The sequence below is a fragment of the Myripristis murdjan genome, chromosome 10 (genome assembly GCF_902150065.1).
Source record: "Myripristis murdjan chromosome 10, fMyrMur1.1, whole genome shotgun sequence".
In the NCBI taxonomy this organism is placed as follows: domain Eukaryota; kingdom Metazoa; phylum Chordata; class Actinopteri; order Holocentriformes; family Holocentridae; genus Myripristis; species Myripristis murdjan.
This window is the reverse complement of record NC_043989.1, coordinates 19,530,306-19,550,050: the sequence shown is the minus strand read 5'-3', so window position 1 is coordinate 19,550,050 and position 19,745 is coordinate 19,530,306. Positions and strand designations below refer to the sequence as shown.

General features: G+C 43.2%; 1 protein-coding gene across 1 annotated transcript in view; it reads left to right on the top strand.

The window, feature by feature from the left end:
- Window positions 1-371: 371 nt before the first annotated feature.
- The window catches only part of atrx (ATRX chromatin remodeler), a 37,325-nt gene continuing 17,951 nt past the window's right edge, over window positions 372-19,745 (top strand). Inside the window, exons 1-29 of the mRNA XM_030062198.1 lie at window positions 372-507; window positions 2,240-2,301; window positions 2,565-2,614; window positions 2,755-2,876; window positions 2,963-3,043; window positions 3,256-3,365; window positions 3,510-3,577; window positions 4,499-6,495; window positions 6,634-6,706; window positions 6,879-7,021; window positions 7,137-7,304; window positions 7,420-7,534; window positions 7,636-7,735; window positions 8,024-8,209; window positions 9,676-9,817; window positions 9,961-10,070; window positions 10,644-10,790; window positions 11,076-11,253; window positions 11,500-11,637; window positions 11,803-11,978; window positions 12,082-12,199; window positions 14,375-14,505; window positions 14,794-14,888; window positions 15,009-15,148; window positions 16,545-16,695; window positions 16,964-17,064; window positions 17,930-18,038; window positions 18,232-18,409; window positions 19,468-19,659. Of these exons, the coding sequence (XP_029918058.1) occupies window positions 2,245-2,301; window positions 2,565-2,614; window positions 2,755-2,876; window positions 2,963-3,043; window positions 3,256-3,365; window positions 3,510-3,577; window positions 4,499-6,495; window positions 6,634-6,706; window positions 6,879-7,021; window positions 7,137-7,304; window positions 7,420-7,534; window positions 7,636-7,735; window positions 8,024-8,209; window positions 9,676-9,817; window positions 9,961-10,070; window positions 10,644-10,790; window positions 11,076-11,253; window positions 11,500-11,637; window positions 11,803-11,978; window positions 12,082-12,199; window positions 14,375-14,505; window positions 14,794-14,888; window positions 15,009-15,148; window positions 16,545-16,695; window positions 16,964-17,064; window positions 17,930-18,038; window positions 18,232-18,409; window positions 19,468-19,659 (5,376 nt within the window). The 5' untranslated portion in view covers window positions 372-507; window positions 2,240-2,244. The remainder of the gene's footprint in view (window positions 508-2,239; window positions 2,302-2,564; window positions 2,615-2,754; window positions 2,877-2,962; window positions 3,044-3,255; window positions 3,366-3,509; window positions 3,578-4,498; window positions 6,496-6,633; window positions 6,707-6,878; window positions 7,022-7,136; window positions 7,305-7,419; window positions 7,535-7,635; window positions 7,736-8,023; window positions 8,210-9,675; window positions 9,818-9,960; window positions 10,071-10,643; window positions 10,791-11,075; window positions 11,254-11,499; window positions 11,638-11,802; window positions 11,979-12,081; window positions 12,200-14,374; window positions 14,506-14,793; window positions 14,889-15,008; window positions 15,149-16,544; window positions 16,696-16,963; window positions 17,065-17,929; window positions 18,039-18,231; window positions 18,410-19,467; window positions 19,660-19,745) is intronic.

Below are 19,745 nucleotides of genomic sequence, written 5' to 3'. Positions count from 1 at the left end.
AATATTTTGTGTCGTAATTCGAGAATAAAGCAGAGCATTTCCGCGCTGAGCCTGCGTGAAGAAAAACTCTTACAGCTGCTCAGTCACATCGGGACGAGAGCAGCAGCATCGACAAGCGCGCCTGTTTCTATATAAATAAATGAATGAATCAAAAATACAGTGTGCCTCCCACCAGCGTATTTGCAAAGAACAGCTTTCCCCTTTAGGCCCGGGCCAATCAATGTGCTCGGAGCGGCGCGGGCCAATCAGAATACGAGCGCTTATGACGCCCTCAGCCAATGGGATCGCGCATAACATTTGGGCTAGATGCGCCATTTTACTGCGTCCACAGCCATCCGGCAAGATGGTCCCCTTGCTTTGTCTCCCCTGACCGAAGTTGTTTCAATATTCAATGTTTTTTCTCGCATCTGTACCACGGAAATTTTGCAAATCGAGTTGAACCGGGTCGACAATACCATAATTTACACGTATCTCTGTCAATCAAGAAATGACGACGGAGGAAAGGAGGTATGAGCAGCATCCAAGCTATTTGTTTAGGCAGGCCAATTTTGCATTGATCACTGTGCTAAGTTAGCTGGCGGCTAATGGCCATGAGTGTCTGCTAGTTAGCGGGGCTAGCTGCGTGATAGCTGCGTAGCCGGCAGTTTTCATTTCCTCAACCCACAGATTCAGACGCGCCTCTGCGTGTTGTACATTTGCTAAGGTAACACGGCAGCTGCAAAATGCGGGGCGCTGTAAAAAATACCGCTCGCAACCACAAACCAGAACCGCCGGTTTCCGAAACGACGTGAAAGCTAAGCTAACCCTACGTAACTCCTATCTGTGGAGTGCACGGTAAATGTTGCATTGTTAGCTTGGACGAGGCTAGTCAGTGCCAGCCCGCAGTTAGCGCGATGGCTTGTGCCATGGCATCGTCAGAGGGAGGGAAAAGGCCTGTGCATGCATTTTTGTCGGTGCATGTCTATGCATTGGACCATGCATGCACCGCCGAGATTGCAACGTTGCTACGGCAACGTGAGACGTCGGAAACCATAAACTCTGCAGCAAAAGCGGCAGCGAAACATGCTAACGGGAAGTCAACTTCAACTCGGTGAAGCCAGTAGTTAGCATTATGTCAGAAACACGGAAAAAAGCAGCGGTGCTGGAGCGACAGGACATGGAAGCACTTACATGGCTGCAGCTGTAGGAGCTTGTGTTAGTTTTGAGGCTCGAAGGCGCTGTTTTGTTGGAGCGACTCGGCGTGTTTGGTGATATTTGGCATGACTGGGCCGATGGATCAGCAGCTTGTAGCATCTAATCAGCACATTATGATGACGCAAAACGTCAATATAAACAACGCAACTCCCCGCTCCTCTAAAGTATACAAAGTTCAAGTGAAACGCTATCCTTTGAATTTAATGCATTTTAATACAGCCAGATGATGCAACATAGGTAGACAGATGTACTTTATTGATCACAAATTGGGAAATTGTTGTTACAGCAACAGATTGTCCAGACATTTCCCAGGGATGTTAGTAGACTACACAAACTGTACCTCTCAACAGTAGGTGAAGTAGATATCTTTGGAAGAATTATTAAACATAAGTAACAAAATAAATAGCCGAATATGGATCAATAGAAAAAAATATAAGAAAGAAAAAAACCCTATGCATACCGTATAGGGGTAATGAAAAATAAAATACACTAAAATATATTTATAGAATATCAATAGAACTTTCTTTGAAACTTTGCATAGACTATATTTATAAAGAAACATATCTGTATCATGGATGTTTACTTGTCATTACATGATCTTTAACTATTGCGGGGTTGTTGTCTTTGTTTTCAGTTGTCACTGGTTTACCTTGTGAGCCAATCAGCAAATGGGGGGGATCTTTACTGTCTACTGGAACATATATTTAACATTCCTCTGCAATTTTTTTATAGGGTTACACACTAAAACACACACTCTTTACCACCAAGTGTAAGGCAGAATTGAGTGTTTTCTTTTTAGGGAATATGTTGTGTACAGTTTTGTGGTATTGTCTTTTCCTCGTTGTTTCCAACCTGTGCTGGGTACGTGTTGAAATCTTGCTTTTCTCATTTGAAGTAGTGGGCCTCTATCTGTGTGTCTGTAAACCATGTAAAATGGATCAGTCTTCACTATAAGTCAGTGCGGCATCATGAGGCTGGAGGCCTTTTTTTTCATCTTAAAATTAAATTATCCAGCATGACACAAATCTTGGGATTTCTTCCCTAGGTAAAATGAATACGGCTTCTTCTGAATCAAAGCTAGACCAAATGGCAGAAATAGCAGAGGAGGTGAGTGTGGTCACCATTGTTTGTCTTTACGGCTGTGCATGTTGACCTTACTGGGGAAAAAAATAGACCTTAGAGCAACCTGTTTGATTTTGGCAGAAATCTTTATCACACTTTGAAAAGTTTTCTACTGACCTAAGTGTGAACCTGTTGCTGTTACAGGACAGGCTTTATTAAGTCACTGAAGACTTAAAATGTGTTTTCCCCAATGTTTGTGTTGTTGAGATACATTTTCATAACTTAAATCACTTTTCTTTACCCATCAGCCCGGCAGCTCAACAGAAACTATGAAACCCTCCTCTTCTCGTACTAAGAGGTAAGGTGCAATCTTTATTTTAGTATTTTCCAGATGCAGCAGTGAATGTTTTCTTTCCACCTGAGTGCTCTCGGAAGAGGTCAAAATACCCCACAACACAAATGAACAAGACACTTAAAAACTCTGTCCTAACATTTCAGAAAACCCGCTTCCGTAGCTAAGCACACTGGATTGAAGGAATCAGACACGTCAGACGACAGTGAAAACGACGGCGCCAGCTCTGATAATCCCTCAGACAGTAATGTGGACAGCTCGTCTAAAGGTGTGAACTGTGAGATGGCCCCTTGGTATTGACTAAAATACCGTGTTGATGTTGAACAGGAGGCTGATTCTTGTTTTTGTCTCAAGGCACTTTAGTGATGAGGCCAGCTGGGAATGAAAATAAAGGTGCCATGAAGCTCCGAGTGGATTTCAAACAGAAACATACAGGTTAATTTCATTGAATTTAATTCTTTTGGAACTGAACTTGTGCTCTGTTCACTGTGTAGGCGATCAAAAGTGTCGTCCTGCTGAACGTGCATAGCATTTCTGATGTAAATGGTTTAGCTGACAATAACTTAATTTCATTAGTCACTGAGAATAAAGTGAAAGTGAGCTCACAACACTAGCTGCCTTCTCTCTCCTTTTTTCCTTTATCACAGATGATGCCCTGCAGAAGAAGGTGAACTGCACAGCCTGTGGACAGCAAGTCAACCAGTTTCAGCGCAACTCTGTCTATGAGCATCCTGTGCTCAAAGTGCTCATCTGCAAGGTAGGAGTTTCCTGTGTACTGCCTGCACAGCCAGTAGTGGGCAATAATGACTCATAAACTCATTCTGTTTTACATTTTCACTATATTAATACTTTGCCAGTAAACACCATATTAATAACTACCGTGAATATCCCCTGCCTCCAGTCATGTTACAGATATTACACAAGTGACGACATAAGCAGAGATTCTGATGGAATGGATGAGCAGTGCAGGTATGAAATTTGCCATCAGTGTATTTCCCCCCCACCTCCCGTATATACACACACACACACCCATGCACACACACATATTACTGGCTATTTTAAAGAGTGAGCATTTTCGGACAGAGAAGCTGGCAAAAGGGCATTAGTCTTATAGGGGTATCAACTAATCCAAATGTTGTAGCAGGTAATGATTGGAAAAACTGCACTGCCTTTAGCAAGTCATCAGTTTGTCCGCTTGTATTCCTCCACACACAAATCAGTGCTACTTTTTTTGTTGAGCAATGCAAGACAGGCCCAAGTGTGATCAGCTGTTAAAGCTAATGCTGACTAAAGAGCGTTTGTTTACTTTTTTTAATATCTGTTTTGCTTTAAAGCCCACTAAGACAAAAGAAATTGTACTTAAAACTGTGAGGTAGATGCAGACCATTTCTATAAAAAACAAAACATGAAGCTTCATTGTGGCCAGAAGAAGATATCGCACAGAAAGGAGTCTGAAAAGCACCAATATTTACAGGTGCCCCTCTCAGTTAAGTGGTAGTTTCTGATCAGTTATCTTTGCGATATAGTGTAACATGTTAGAGCAATGTGTACTGTGTGATGCAGAACAAAAAAGCTTTTTAAAAAACTCATTTCAACCAGCACAAAAAGTAGGAATTCATCTTATCAGTGGTCTGCAAATGCACAGAACATAAAGCCACCCACCAGCCAGTTTTCAGCTGACTTTCATGTGTGAAATGATTTTGACTTGAACTACTTGTTCTGAATTGATTAATGTAAATTAAACATTTTTACCTATTAAATGTGTCACTTACAAGCAGTCGTAATCCTTTTGATACTAAAATTTTATTACACATAAAACAAATCTCAAAAGTCTAATCTAGCTATTGGAAAGATTGAAGACCTCAGTTAATTTGAACTCTTGTCCCCTAGGTGGTGTGCTGAAGGAGGAAAGCTCATTTGCTGTGACTACTGCAACAATGCCTTCTGCAAGAAGTGCATCCTGCGCAACTTGGGCAGGAAGGAGTTGTCAACCATCACTGATGAGAACTCAAAGTGGCACTGCTATGTGTGCAGCTCAGAGCCCCTCTTTGATCTGGTCTCCAAATGCAACCGCATCATGGAGAAATTGGAACAGGTGCGGCGCAAGGAACGAAAATCAGATAAAAACTCAGAGCGTGACAACAAGCGACACAAGGACAAGGAGGTCAAAGGGCACAAAACTGTTGTCAATGGGAAGGAACACTCAGAAGGCTCAGGGACCATGACGTTTTCCTACAAAAAGCTGCAGATACCCAGAGAACTTGTAAAGAAAGCAAAAAAGTTAGTTGAAACTACTGCTGGATTGAATAATACTTTTATTCAGTTCATCCAGCAGGCAGCAGAGGAGCAGGGCGATAATTCTATCAGGTATCGGCATTTGAAAGCCTTCAAATCTGTACTTGCTGATTTGAGAAAGGCCCACAATGCTTTGGAGGAAGCGTTGGAGCCTGAGTTCAGAAAGATGGAGTTGCGGAATGGCAATGAAGGGCTACACAGTCCAAGGAAAAGCACTGAAGCAATTGCCCCTGCAGCTGGGGACCATGTGGACAATATGGCCGATGCAACTGAGGAGGCTGATGTGACTGAGGAGGTTGATGCAGCTGAGGGGGCTCCTGCAGCTGAAGAGCAGGATCTGGACAATGATCAAGCATCAGCTGAGACTGAAATGATTGACAGCCAGACTGTTAGTGAACCTACCAAAGTAACAATTAAAACTGAGAACTGTGATGGTGGACCACTGTCTACTGGTGAAATGTCCTTAGATCACGACATTGTGTCTGTTCCTCCCTCAGTTCCGGAGGAGCTCTTTCAGATGGTGGAGAGTCTCGCAGATTCTTCCATGCTCACACAAAACGACAATGAAATTGTCACAGACACTGATGCAAAGTCAAATGGAAAGTCGCCAGACTCTCAGCACTCAGGCATCCAACCTAAGGTGAAAAATCTCATTGTGAAACTTACTCCTGTACCCGTTGTGACGACGCGTGGATCAAGGTCCTCCATGTCCAAAAACAAGGGAAAAGATGCAAAGGTGAAGGAGGAATGTGAAGAAGAATATGACAAGGAAGTGGGAGATGTCTCTGACACAGAGGATGGAACCGCAGGTGACAGTCTGCTTCCCAGCCGTCGCTCCAGCAGAGTAAAGACCACTCCCCTGAGGAAGCAGGCCGAAAAGAAGGGCCAGCTTAACTCCTCTGAGTCTGACTCAGAAGAAGGCAACGCCAAGGCCTCCAAGAAGTCGAGTAGCAACACCACAGACGCCACAAAGCAGACCAAGGACTCAAAACAGCAGGCCAAGGAGATAAAAACATTGGACTCCGACTCAGACGAAGTTCCTGACATACTGCTGCAGACAGCTGCAGCAGGGCACAGCTCGGATGAGGATCAGAAAAGCACTAGTGTTAAAAAGTGTTTGTTCAAGGTGAACAAGACATCCTCACAAGATAAAGACAAGGCATCCAAACGCAAGAGGAAGTCTGACTCCTCTGGCTCAGATGTAGAGAATAAAGGCAAGAAGGTCTCCAAGAAGAAGAAACAGAATGGCTCAGACTCCTCCAACTTTGACTCTGACCTAGAGAAAGAGATGAAGAGTCTGAGCAAACTGGGATCAGGGAAGAGGAGGTCTAGCCGATTAAAGAAGCAGGACGAAGCAAATGAGGAAGACTCTAAAGAGAATAAGACAGTGGAGCGGAAGAGGTCCTATGAAAAGAAGCGGAAGGGAAAGAAAACCAAAGCAGCATCTAAGCAGCCATTGTCGTCCTCCAGTGAGGATGAGGAAGAGGGGGAAGGGGAAGTTGACTCTGGAGAAGACAGTGACCAGCAAAAGATTAAAGCCATTGTCGAGGAAAACGTGGTGGCAGGAAGTGGAATTTTCCGTCAGTCCTCAGGTAGTTTGATTGTCCAGATAGTGCTGTTCAGTCTGACACACAAAACTACCAACCAGAGTTCAGACGGCCACATTTATCATGAGTCACTGTTTTAATGACTGCTGCGTACTTTAACATATGCACTACTTTGTCATATAGGAGATGAAGCTGATGGTAAAGACGGAGACGCTCAGGCTTGTGACGACGACGACGATGATGATCCTGAAAACAGGTACATACGACACAATGAATCCTAAAAATGCTCTTCCATTAGCTTATTTATTTATTTTGAAAATTAGTTATTTATACATATTTGCAGGTGATTTTTGAAGCAGGTCTGGTGTGATATATGTGATTCAGTAACAGCTGCCCATTTTTTCTTCTTTTTACCGCGTCTCCTAAAGAATTGCAAAGAAAATGCTCCTTGCCCAAATAAAGTCCAGCTACTCATCTGGAGCAGAGAGCTCCTCTGATAATGAAGGAGCAGATAAGGAAGGCAAGGAGTCATCCAGGAAAGTCAAGAAAGATGAGGACAGAGAGCAGGAAGGTAACATACTTTTACCAAATATGCATGCATATTTTCATATTTGTTTCTTATGCGATCACAGAAATGAATGGATTCCGTATGGTGTCGGACTTTATTTGTATTTCTCCCTTGGCAGATAACGAGGAGGATTCAGAAGACTCAGGTTCTGACATAGATGTGAAGAAGCGTGGCCGACGCCATCGCTTGCTGCGGCATAAACTCTCCTTGAGTGAGGGCGAATCAGGAGACGAAAAGTCTGCCAGCAAAGAGAAGAAGGAGACCAAGAAAACGACAAGGCGGAAAGGTTGATTTGAGTTTTTACCTGCTGCCCTCTGTAACATTGTGGGTACAGAGATTGTGAATTCTATGTGAGACAGGTGATTGACCTTTATCTCTCTCTTGCTGTGTTTGTCTGGTAGTGGGCAGTGATGACTCTGCAGACTCAGACTTTGAGAAGTCAGATTCTAGTGAAGAGTCAGAGATGAGCGAGGAGGTTAGTGGATCAGAGAAGGACGAGAAGCGTCGAAAGACCAGGTGAGGACAGCGAGACCCAGTCTGTTCAACCTCTTTCTCTGTTCCTGGTCTGGGATTGGTTTGTTGCCCTTGCTTAGCTGGATCCTATTTTGTGTCTGTAGAGCTGCCAAGAAAAAGGATGAAGAGAAACAGAGGAGTTACCAGCAGAAGAAGAAGAGGCGCAGGATCAAGGTTCAGGATTCCTCCTCTAGTGATGAGAAGGTATTTAGATTCTGGTGCACCTGGCAGCCATTTTGCCCCATTCCCAAGAGTTTCTTTTTTTTTTCCACTGCAGAATTTACCAGACAGAGGAGATGGAAACACATTGCCTTTTGCTAGTCAAGTCATGCATGATACATTTAAAATGTAAACCTGCCCCTGGAGTGTGTTGTGTGGGTGATTGAGGCCAGAAATAAGTCGTAGGGTTGCTAGGTGACCGATCATTGGAAGTGAGTGTTTGACCCAAGGGCTGAAAGATCAGAGGGCTGAGCTTAATGTGTATTTTCACAGAGTGGAGAGGAGGACGGCGAAGAGAAGGAAGGAGACGCGAAGGACACCCCCAAAGGTCGCAAAAAGATCCGCAAAATCCTGAAGGATGACAAGCTTCGGACAGAAACGAGGGATGCTCTTAAAGAAGAGGAGGAGAGGCGGAAACGTATTGCAGAGAGAGAGGAACTGAGGAAGAAACTGCGAGAGGTAAAAATGAGCCATTTTGTGCGGTTAATCTTACACGTTGATTTGCGAAGCCATCAACTCTTACTTTGTCAACAACACACACGAAGGTGGACAGTCTGCAGATAGTGCTGCATGTGCCAGGGAATGTGAAAGCGCTTAATACATAATTCAATATTCCAAAAACATTTGCAGCCCATTTTCTCTTAATGGTGCACTGCGCTGACAAAAAATGTACAATATGCATGTAATTTATCAATGCATCAAGCAGAGGAGAATCATGTAGACTCCAGGATCATATTTTGCACTTATTCCAAGTTTTTTTTTCTTTTCTTTTCAGCTGAGTCTAGAGGAGCCATCCTTTTTTGCAGCATTACATAGTGTACCTTTTTAAATATCACATCATGATTTCTATTTATTTTTTTGGGTGTGTTACAGTAGAGCTAGTAGTTGCAGCAGGGGCTGTAATTACACTGTTATGATTAATGTAGGAGGGGTTTCATGATTACAGGAAACATCCATTCAGAGGGCAAGGTGAGCAACATCTATAAGACGGCTAGTGCTACTGCACCTGTTTGGCAGCTTTGCAGTAAAAATGTTTTAGCAAGCTTTGGAAATACAGTGATCAAACACAGAGGGCTTTCCACTAAAGTTGCAAAAAAAAGCTGAGTACCAAATGCAGCCTCCAAACACGTATTGACCCCATTTTTGCACAGCGGGGTAAAAGCACCAGGTATGTCTTTCTGTCCAGAAGTAGAGTTTATAGCCATATATAGCCCTCGGTTGAAGAAGTATGATGCTTCAGCTGGAACGCTGTTACTTTTGGGAGTGTTTACATTTGCTTAGCTTATTTCTCAACTTCACTGAGTAATTTCCATGTCTGCGTGATGTCTGTAATCTTGTTTTCGCCCAGCTTGATTTGGCTGACACTCGACTCATCCAAAACAAAAACATTATCTTTTGTCGTATAGAACAAATCAGAAGAGGCAGTATAATAATAACATCTGAATTAGGTCGCACTTACTAGCACTAATGAAAATGTTGGACATGATGAAAGTTTATGAAGAAAAGGCACACATTATGCCTACTTTTAATTACTTTAATTAAGTTCAATTAAAATGTAATTGTCCTGCTAAGGAAACTAGATTGAAATATATTCCACAACTAGAATATTACTTACAATCTAGAAGAATATTTGTGATAAACTAATTATGAATGTCTTGGCACCAATACAGAGCACTAATTTAAAATGTTGTAACCCAGTATTACTGATAAATAATAAAACCTAGTGTCATCAGACAGTAGAGTAGAAATTTTCCCTCTACAATTATTCAAGCAAAGGGACTAGGGGGTGCATGATCAAATTGTATATCCCTGTGATAAGACTGAACTGATGTCATATAACCGCAGTAAACCCCCCAATTAAATGTTATTTTTTCTGTCAGGTAATGTTGGTAACAGCTGACTCTCTGTTTTGGCTCCTCCCCTAGGTAATTGAGGTCGAGGAATCCTCCCAGGTGACCTGTCCCATCACTACCAAGCTGGTGTTGGATGAGGACGAGGAGACCAAGGAGCCCATGGTGCAGGTGCACAGGAACCTGGTCACCAAGCTCAAACCTCATCAGGTCGATGGTAAGGGCCAAGACAAGTGACAGTGATGTCCCTCCTGAGCATATGAACTTGGACACTAACAGCAAAGCTAAAACATTTAAAGGCCATATTAGCCAAGAAGTGGTGGACTGATGTCTGTCTTTTCTCCTCTTGGCCTGTTTCAGGGGTGCAGTTCATGTGGGACTGCTGCTGCGAGTCGGTGAGGAAGACAGAGAAGTCTGCTGGCTCGGGATGCATCTTGGCCCACTGTATGGGCCTCGGGAAAACCCTCCAGGTAAAGAATCAGTAATCGCTCTCTCTTCACTTCTCTCGGCTGTTACCTTGTCAGCCTGTCTCACTTGGATCCCTATTTTATTGTCTGTGGTTTTAAGATGTGTGCAGAATAGGGATGTAACAGAAATTAGTGACATGCAACTTTGGAACTTTGTAAATTTGTTTTATATGCATTGTGGAGGCTGGAAAAAGGTTTCTAGCATCTGAAAATTAAAACACTGAATGACTTCCTGTTTTTGTATTGTCTGAACACGAGTACAAGGCTAGCAAAACTGACCTTAAATTTTATTTAGATGGCCTTTTTTTTAAAGTTTCACAACATTAAGGTCATGGCATTTTTCATTTTTGTTTTCCTTTGCCTCAAGGTGGCATTTTGAAGTGTTTTGAGATGCTGTGAATCCAGTATTTTGTCAGAATGTGCTGGTACATCCCCTGTGCAGAATTGTGTATATTATGTATTAAAGACTCCGCCACACTTTCAAGGCAAACCAGTGAGTAAACAAACGTCTCCCAGGCTGTTTTGTCTCTCCCTTCTTTTCCTGTGTCTGAGTGTAATTCTCATTTTGTTCTGTAGGTGGTGACGTTCCTGCACACTATGCTGCTGTGTGAGAAGGTCAACTTCACCACAGCACTGGTGGTTTGTCCCCTGAATACCGTCCTTAATTGGCTCAACGAGTTTGAGAAGTGGCAAGAAGGCATGAAGGATGAAGAAAGTTTGGAGGTAATGAGTTTGCATTGTAACTTTTTTTTTTTTTGTCTTTTGTTGTTTTTGTTTTTTTTTTTTTTGGAATGTCTTTTTTTTTTTTTTTTTTTACACACAGTCTCCATTGATGTCTAAGTAGACTTTCACTTTTTGTGCTCTTTTTCACTTCCCTCATTGACACCCTTTCTTTCCTTTATTCCACTATTCATCTGTTCTGCATCTGCTTTTGCATCGTGAAACTGGTAAATGCGTAACCCGGAGACTCTAATGTGGTGTTGTGGTCTCCGGTGGTGTGTTTGCCAGGTGACTGAGTTGGCCACAGTGAAGAGGCCACAGGAGAGAGCGTACGCCCTCCAGCGCTGGCAAGAGGATGGGGGTGTCATGATCATTGGTTATGAGATGTACCGCAACCTCACCCAGGGCAGGAACATCAAGAGCAAGAAGCTCAAAGAAATATTTCAGAAGACGCTGGTAGATCCAGGTACGCGACCGCAGGGGTTTTCAGAGCGGTTACAAACAAATGTTACATTCATCAGTGATCATTGTAACATTTTCCCTATTGTGCAAAACCACTTGAAAGTCAACAAAAGTTTGAAAAGCCCTGCACTACCACACAAGAGAACATAGTTTTATTAAGCAGTCAGTCCATCGAACCTCTTCAAATGAGTGATCTCTTTTTCTTACTGTCAAAAGGTTTGTTTTTCTGTTTTTTTTTTTTTATTCTCAGGTCCAGACTTTGTGATCTGTGACGAAGGTCACATCCTGAAAAACGAGTCGTCTGCAGTGTCCAAAGCGATGAACTCGATCAGGACGAGGAGGAGGGTTGTCCTAACCGGAACGCCTCTGCAGAACAACCTCATAGAGTGTGAGTCTCTTTGATCCTTACCCACAAAACACAGATAGACACAATTGTCCAGCGCCAAAGAGAGGTGGCCACAACAGCAACACTTGAAGACAAAGCTCGTGCATGACTATGGACGTATTCGCGACTGGTCAGGTGATTCTAACTTGAGTCTCTGTGCTCTCCCAGACCACTGCATGGTCAACTTCATCAAGGAGAACCTGCTCGGGTCAGTAAAGGAGTTCAGGAACCGCTTCATCAACCCCATCCAGAACGGCCAGTGCGCCGACTCCACCATGCATGACGTCCGCATCATGAAGAAGAGGGCTCACATTCTCTATGAGATGCTGGCCGGGTGTGTTCAGGTAATCCAGTGGCTTACACCTTAGTTTACCATCTCCAAAAAAAAATGGTGGTGAGCTTGGCACCATATAGAAGGATTTTTTTTCTCTGCTTTCCTTCCCTCAGAGGAAAGACTACACTGCCCTCACCAAGTTCCTGCCTCCCAAACATGAATACGTGCTGTCAGTGAGAGTGACCCCGATCCAGTGTAAACTCTACAGATACTACCTGGAACACTTTACAGGTGAGTGTGTCTTTGCGATGGAATTTTAAACATGATCTCGAAGGCTTTGCTGGCCCATATATCCCCCCCACCCCCTTTTCAAGTAGACATCATTCACGTGGGCCTGTTTTTTAGACAAATGGAAGGTCTTACTGTTCTCTCACTTTTTCATTCGGCTTTGTGAAGTCGTTTAGTGGTCGTGCCTCTCAGAATGTGGCCGTCGGGCAGGATGTGTGTGTGTGTGTGTGTGTGTTCATGTGCTTGTGGCTTGTGTGTGTGTGTGTGTGTGTGAGTGGCAGCTGGCAGAGTGCCGCAGGCGGGGTTTAAGCCCAGTTTCCCACGTCTCCCTCTCTAATGAAGAGCCCTGGGAGAGAGGGAACAGGGAACGACTGGGGAAGGGGAGGCATAGGGGGGTGGGGGGGTGTCTTGTGGTTTTTACACCAAAAGAGAAAACAAAGAACAGGAGAGCTGGTAAGGCAAAGTCGAGAGAGGAGGGATGGGAGTTTGGCATGCGCAGTAGCTCTTTAGACCAGGTTGTCCACCGGGGCACACTGCTGGTGTTGTGACTGTGGCTTTAGGCCCAAGAGGCACCAGTCACTCCTTGGGGGTGGAGGTGGTTGTAATTTTTTTTTTTTTTTTAATTCTTCCCTCCTTCATCTCTGCTCATGTAAATTCTGCTTGTTCATCCTCGCTTCTCAACACCCCGGGTCAGTGCAGGTCATTCACAGCATGGGCACAGCATGAATGTTTAAGTTGCCAACTGTTCTTGGGCTGATCCGATAATATTGAATATGACTATATTTTGAGGACTAATGTGATATTTTCTCCATCAACAAATGCAAATTCGGACTGGGCAGTAGATTGATATTATATTGGTGTCGTGATATGAGAGTAGATAACATCCGGGATTTCGGATTATGCAATAATGTGATATGTCATAAGTGTTGTCTTGCTGGTTTTAAAGGCTGCATTACAATAAAGGGATGCAATTTTCTGAGCTTGACAGACTGCTGTATTTGTCTCTATCTGCTTGGCCATCGTATCCACAATGCTGATGACCATTTATCAAAAATCTCTAACTTAACTTAAGAATAGGGTTGGGCGGTATGAACAAAATCAGATATCACAATATCTTTGAGCTAATACCTCTCTCAAGACTGAGACGATATAGTAGGGATGACTGTTGGTGCTTTCATTAGATATATACACTCAAGATTTTCGCAAACAGTCATCAGAAATGTGGATATGATGACAAAGCAGGTAGACGCAAACAGTAAAACAGCTAGGACTGTCTAATAAGTTCAGGAAACTGCATTTCTTTTCTTTGATGCAGCCTTTGAAACCAGGGAAAGGCATCACTTATGCAACATCACAATATTACATCATCTGAAATCCCAGATGATATCTAGTTAGGATATCAATGTATCGCCTGACCTACTTAAGAACGCACGAGTAGTCTCACCAGAAGTCCCACAGTGTTGTCACAATGTGGTTATCGAGATATCCAGTTGAAGATGATATGATGATATTTGATTTTGTTTGCATCACTCAGCCCTAGTAAAAATGTCTATTGCGCTTATACTTTCTAGTATAAGTTTGAGTGAGTTTTTACACTATAAATTACAACAGTTTGGACAGGACGTGCACTAGAGGCGAGTTCGATGATCAGAGGAATGGGAATGTCGTTCATAGGTGGTGTTTTTATTAATTTTCTGTTCACGTACAAAAAGCATTTAATTTAGGACATTGTGGAAGAATATAAGGGAAGATGAATAAATTTGGTAATGTTTTTTTTTTTTTTTTCTAACCTCCACCCCCACCACCCCAATATTGCACTGTTGAAGTGTGGATATCACCCAGACCTACTGCCAGTCATCTGGCTCACGCAGATGGTAATTGAACAGTTAGAACAGGCCACGTGTTTGTACATTTGTGCAGACATCAGTGTCAGAAGAAAGTGAGATGTCATCATTATGTGCCTTGGTTTGTGTAGTAAGAGGGAATTTACGTCTGTTTGCCCACAGACAGGATGAATGTTTCATTTGCTGAAAATGCTACAACAAGCACAAATTAGTCTGTAGCTGATAGAGGAGAGTTTGAGGGCGCGGTATCCCAGCTGCTACTGAGAGTGTGCTGTGGCACGCACACACACACACAGCCGTGTTCCTTCTTCACTCTGCTCTCCGTGGTGTGCAGGTGTGGGAAACGCCTTGGAGGGGAGCCGGGGCCGCGCAGGGACCAAACTCTTCCAGGATTTCCAGATGCTCAGCAGAATTTGGACACATCCCTGGTGCCTTCAGCTGGACTACATCAGTAAAGAAAACAAGGTGGGGGTGGGCAGATGAGACGAGCGGGTGTCAACCGCAGGCTCACTCAAACTCAAAGCCTAGGAATGCATTACCACAAATCACATGCACTCTGCAGGAAGAAAACAATACAAACACACTGTTGCTAATTCGTACACCAGGGGACAATGGCACACATCTTGCCACTGCAGCAGACTTTCCCCTCATGCATCATTTCTGCTCCTCACAATACTGCTCCCAGTGTTTCACTGACCTATATCGCCACACAGTAAAGCCCGGTGTGTGTGTGTGTTTGTGTGTGTGTTGCAGGGGTACTTTGATGAGGACAGCATGGACGATTTCATCGCCTCAGAGACAGAAGAATCCTCCATGAGTCTGAGCTCTGAAGATGAGAAGACGAAAAAGTAATGGAGCTCACAATCACTTTCACTCCGTCTCCTCTTGTATATATTTTATTCGCACAAAGTTAACTCTCTCTGCCTCTTGCTGGTCCTGTCCCCAACACCTTACCTTCTCCCTGATAGGAAAAAGAAGCGAGGGAAAGGGAAAAACAAGGGATCGGACGAGTCAGATAGTGATGATCTGGAGGTGATCAAGGAGTGGAACACCAGCTCCCGGGGCGGGAACCCAGAGGGGCGAAACAGGGCAGAACCAGTGGAGGAAAGTAAGAACAGCAGAACCTCTGTGATTAGACAGCTAATTATGCCTCATGATGTCAATGTCATTTTTTACCATAATCTTTTCAAACATATGTATAAAGCTCTTTCACATAGCACTTTAAGCTTCCAGTAACGACGGCACAGTAATATATATGCCGTATTTGCAGCTGTCCCTTTTGGCTCTACCCGTTTAATCATTTAGCTTAGATACGTCCAAAGATAGAGTACGTCCTGGTGGCTTGGTTGGCAGGGGCACGTGTCATGTGGCAGCAACATGTTGGCTTTGGGTTCGGATCAGGACCTTTTTGTTGATGTCATCCAATTGTCTCTCCGTTGTGCTGTGTGATAAAAGAGAAATGTCCAGAAAAAGTCATTGGGATTTGTCGAGATTTTAATGAAGAATGTCTGCTTATCCTCCTATGATGCATTAGACACAGACATTGGACATTCCTTTGGAATTCAGTTGTAAAATAAATGAAGGAGTCCTGTTAAGCAGGTGCTTAATGACTCTTTGACCTTTCACTAATGCGCCGTCCAGTTTAGTCTATCTAGCAGGCCAGGTGTTTTGAAACTTTTTCACATTTTGGACCCCAGTTTGACTTAGGGCTTGTGTAATTTGGATTTTTGTGTTAGATCACAGCAAAAGAAAAAAAAAAAAAAACTTCTTAATCGTAAACAACATATGTTACAGTGTTTTAAGACCAGCTGAGCATGCCATCAAACAAACCAAACAACTCATCTACACAGAACGTGCATGCCCAGACATGCATGTGCAAATCACCAGTCACATGATCGTGCCTGCTGAGATTCCCATCAGTTAGTAGTAGTAGCTGTTAGTGAAAAATGAGAAAAATCTAGATTGAAATCCTTAATGGTGATTTTTTTTTTTTTTTTTTTTTTACTGAGATTTCATTTTTTAGCCATGTTACGCAGCTCTAGGTTGACTTTCATTAAAGTGATTGGATTGGAGTGTTTTTTTTTTCTCCTCATGACCAGGATATGAACTTGACAAATAAGTGAAAATGGTGAGATTAGAACAATGCTAATATAATCTCTGGCATTTTTTTTGTATGTATACAGTTTCCACTGAATTAAATTATAGTGACAGTGACACTCCTCATTTTGCTGAGGACCCCCTGGATGTCCCTACACCCCACTTAAAGAACCAGATGTAGATTTCACTGCAGAAATCTAGTAAACAGGCCTTAAAGTAAAGTACCTGATTAACACAAAGACTGTAATTATTAGGAACATAAATGAGCATATTTGCATAAATGTCCTGTATGTCTCATATGGAGTAAAGAAAATTATCCTTCTTTGACAATTTTGTCTGCTGCCTTAGTTAATTGTCAGACTGTACAGACTGAAGGCTGATCTGTGTCCTCTTGGCATCACCCACAGCTCGGCCCTCTGGCTCGGGCCCAGGGAGTCCCTCTGCCGACTGGTACAAGGAGTTTGTCACAGAGGCTGACTCCGAGATCCTGGACCATTCTGGAAAGATGCTGCTCCTCTTTGAGATCTTGCGCATGGCCGAGGAAGTGGATGAGAAAGTGTAAGTGCTCTGAGTGCAAACACTGTGCTCGCAGTCATAGCCGCAGTTTAATGAATAGGACTAATGTGGTGATTATCATCATCGTCCGTATTTGTCCTCACAATGTGGGTGTAATCGGTTTCCAGCCTTTTCTGTTATGCAGGTGGTTTGCAGTGTGACTAGAGAGTGTTTGGGTTAATCACAGAGTGACATGTCTCAGTGTGGTAAGCTGACACCAGTGTATCGTCTAATCTTGTGTCTCTCTCTTTCTCTTCACCCTTCCTTTCAGGCTGGTGTTCAGCCAGTCACTGATCTCTCTGGATCTGATTGAGGACTTCCTGGAGCTGGCTGGCAGGGCTCGAGAGGAGGGCAAGACCTCTCCTTACAAAGGTAGGCTTTGGCAATTATTGGATGTGGCCATTTTTCAATTCAGGACGTTGCCACTGTCTTCAGTAGACATGCCCATGAATCTGCGACTCTTATTACACTGAACGATACCGTATGGAGCTACATTTGCCTATGATGGGCCTCCCTGCTGCATATTATATGATGTGAATGGCTGCCTTTGGCTTCATGATGTGCAAAACTCACCATGCGGTATTTAACATTGTATAGTCATCCGTTTTGATGTCCATTCTTGTGGTTTTACACTACAGTCTTTGAACTTACTAAACTGTGTGTGAGATATAAAGAATATTAACATTAGCTCTTTCAGAAGGTTCAAGCACTTTCATATGGAGATGCAGGTTTCACACTCATAAGACAGCCCACATGCAACATGGATTCTTGTACACACGGGTACACTTATTACCCCTCTTACACACACACACACACACACACACACACGCATGCACATAGCCTCTGGCATAAGGTCATGTTCCTAATTAAACTCCAGCAGCTGTTTTTGCTTTCATTTTGAAAATGATTAGACCTTGACTTTTTTTATTCCACAAAAAAATGTTTGCTCAAGGGTTTGTAATTTGTAATGAAAAGATCACAGTGCCGTAATTGGAAACATACTGAAATGTTAGTTATGAAGGCTGGTGGGGGGATTGGCCATCTTAAAGGCTGAACACGGCTGGCCTCCATGCAACCAGCTATCTGCTCATACTCAACTGGGAAAGTCCTTGATGTTTAAAACTCACTGGGAAAAGGCTTAGCTAATAGCAACACGTTTTTGTAGATGGGGGTGGTGTGTGTGTGTGTGGGACGGGGTGATGTTGATGTGGAATTAACTGTGGTGTGTCTGTGGAAGGTGACGGCAAGTGGTTCAGGAACATTGACTACTATCGCCTCGACGGCTCCACCAATGCCACCACCAGGAAGAAGTGGGCTGAAGAATTTAATGATTCCAGTAACACAAGGTACTCCCCAGGTGTTCCTTTTTCATGCAAAACAACACCCAACAATAATGACTCAAAACACCCTGAACATTTGGATTTTTATTAGTGATGCTTCAAATTTAAGATGTTGCATATAGTGCATCTTAAGTCAAGATGTGCCAGACGTTGACATGTCCTAAATGCCCACCGCCCCGCGTCATTCTTTTTCTGCCAGAGGTCGCTTGTTCCTCATCTCGACGCGAGCTGGCTCTCTGGGCATCAACCTGGTGGCGGCCAACAGGGTCATCATCTTTGACGCGTCCTGGAATCCCTCCTATGACATCCAGAGTATCTTCAGGGTCTATCGCTTTGGCCAGGTCAAAACAGTTTTTGTCTACAGGTTCCTGGCCCAGGTGAGCTCCTCCGGCCGCTCACCTCCTTACACCTGTTCAAGTGGTCTCGAGTCATTACCAGCCAATATGTCTGCTACATCTGTCATCATGCGTATGTGAATGTGATGGAGCTCAACCAGTTTCACCTGCTCGATCATAAAATCCAGAAAGGAAAAAATGAGTCAGGTTGACGGCCCACGTTTATTTATTTCTGACATGTTTTTTCATGACTTGCATGATCAGAACCAGTCATTGTATTGGCCATGAAGCATAGCCTACACTGTTTCAATGAAAATCTCGTAATTATAATACTAGCAGCAGGTAGAGTAAGCACCTCAGTCATAGAGCACACTCTAACAAGTAACAATTATGATTTAAAAACTGATTTATACCGACAGTAGTGTTATGCAGCTATAGAAACAACAGTGAATTGTGGCATAGTATTTTTCTTGTTTATACTTACTGTGCACTTTGACCCTTTTTCCCGCTGTAAGTTTCTTTTTTCTTTTTTTTTTTCTTTTTTTTTTTTTTGACACAATCAAATATTGCAATATCATCAGCCTAATACCTGGATATTGATATGGTGTGGATATTGTAAGAATGATTATTGTTGGTGTTATTAGTGACTTAGATACTAACGAACAGTCGTTAGTAATGTGGATATGATGATCAAACAGGTAGAGGAGAAATAACAGAATTGCTACAACTGTCTAGTAAGTTCATCTCTTTACTGTAATGCAGCCTTTAAATCCAGGAAAAGGCAACACCTATGTCATCTCACAATATTACAGTATTCAAACTCTTAGATGATATCATCATAATCTCAGATATGATATCTGATTATAACATGTTTATGTATATGTTTGGAATCTGCCTTCAAGCACCGGATTGGAATATCCTTAGTCACTCCCAGTGCCTTACATGAAGGCACAGGGCGCAAAGTACCCACTGACCAAGTTAGTTAATAGTTATGTTATGCAGGAAACCCTTTGACAAGCAGATGACTGTTGATTTTTGGGGCACTCGCTGCATAAATTTACCCCATATTGCTCTCTTCTTGTGCCTGCCTCTTTTTTCAGGGAACGATGGAGGAGAAGATTTACGAGCGGCAGGTGACCAAGCAGTCGCTGTCATTCCGGGTGGTGGACCAGCAGCAGATTGAGAGGCACTTCACCATGAACGAGCTGGCCGAGCTGTACAACTTTGAACCGGACATGCTGGATGACCCCTCGGAGAAGAAGAGCAAGAGAGCCACGCCCATGCTGCCCAAGGTAAACTGAGTGCGTGTGTGTGTGTGTGTGTGTGTGTGTGAGAGAGAGAGTTTGTTGTTCATGCCCACATATGATTTTAGATCACT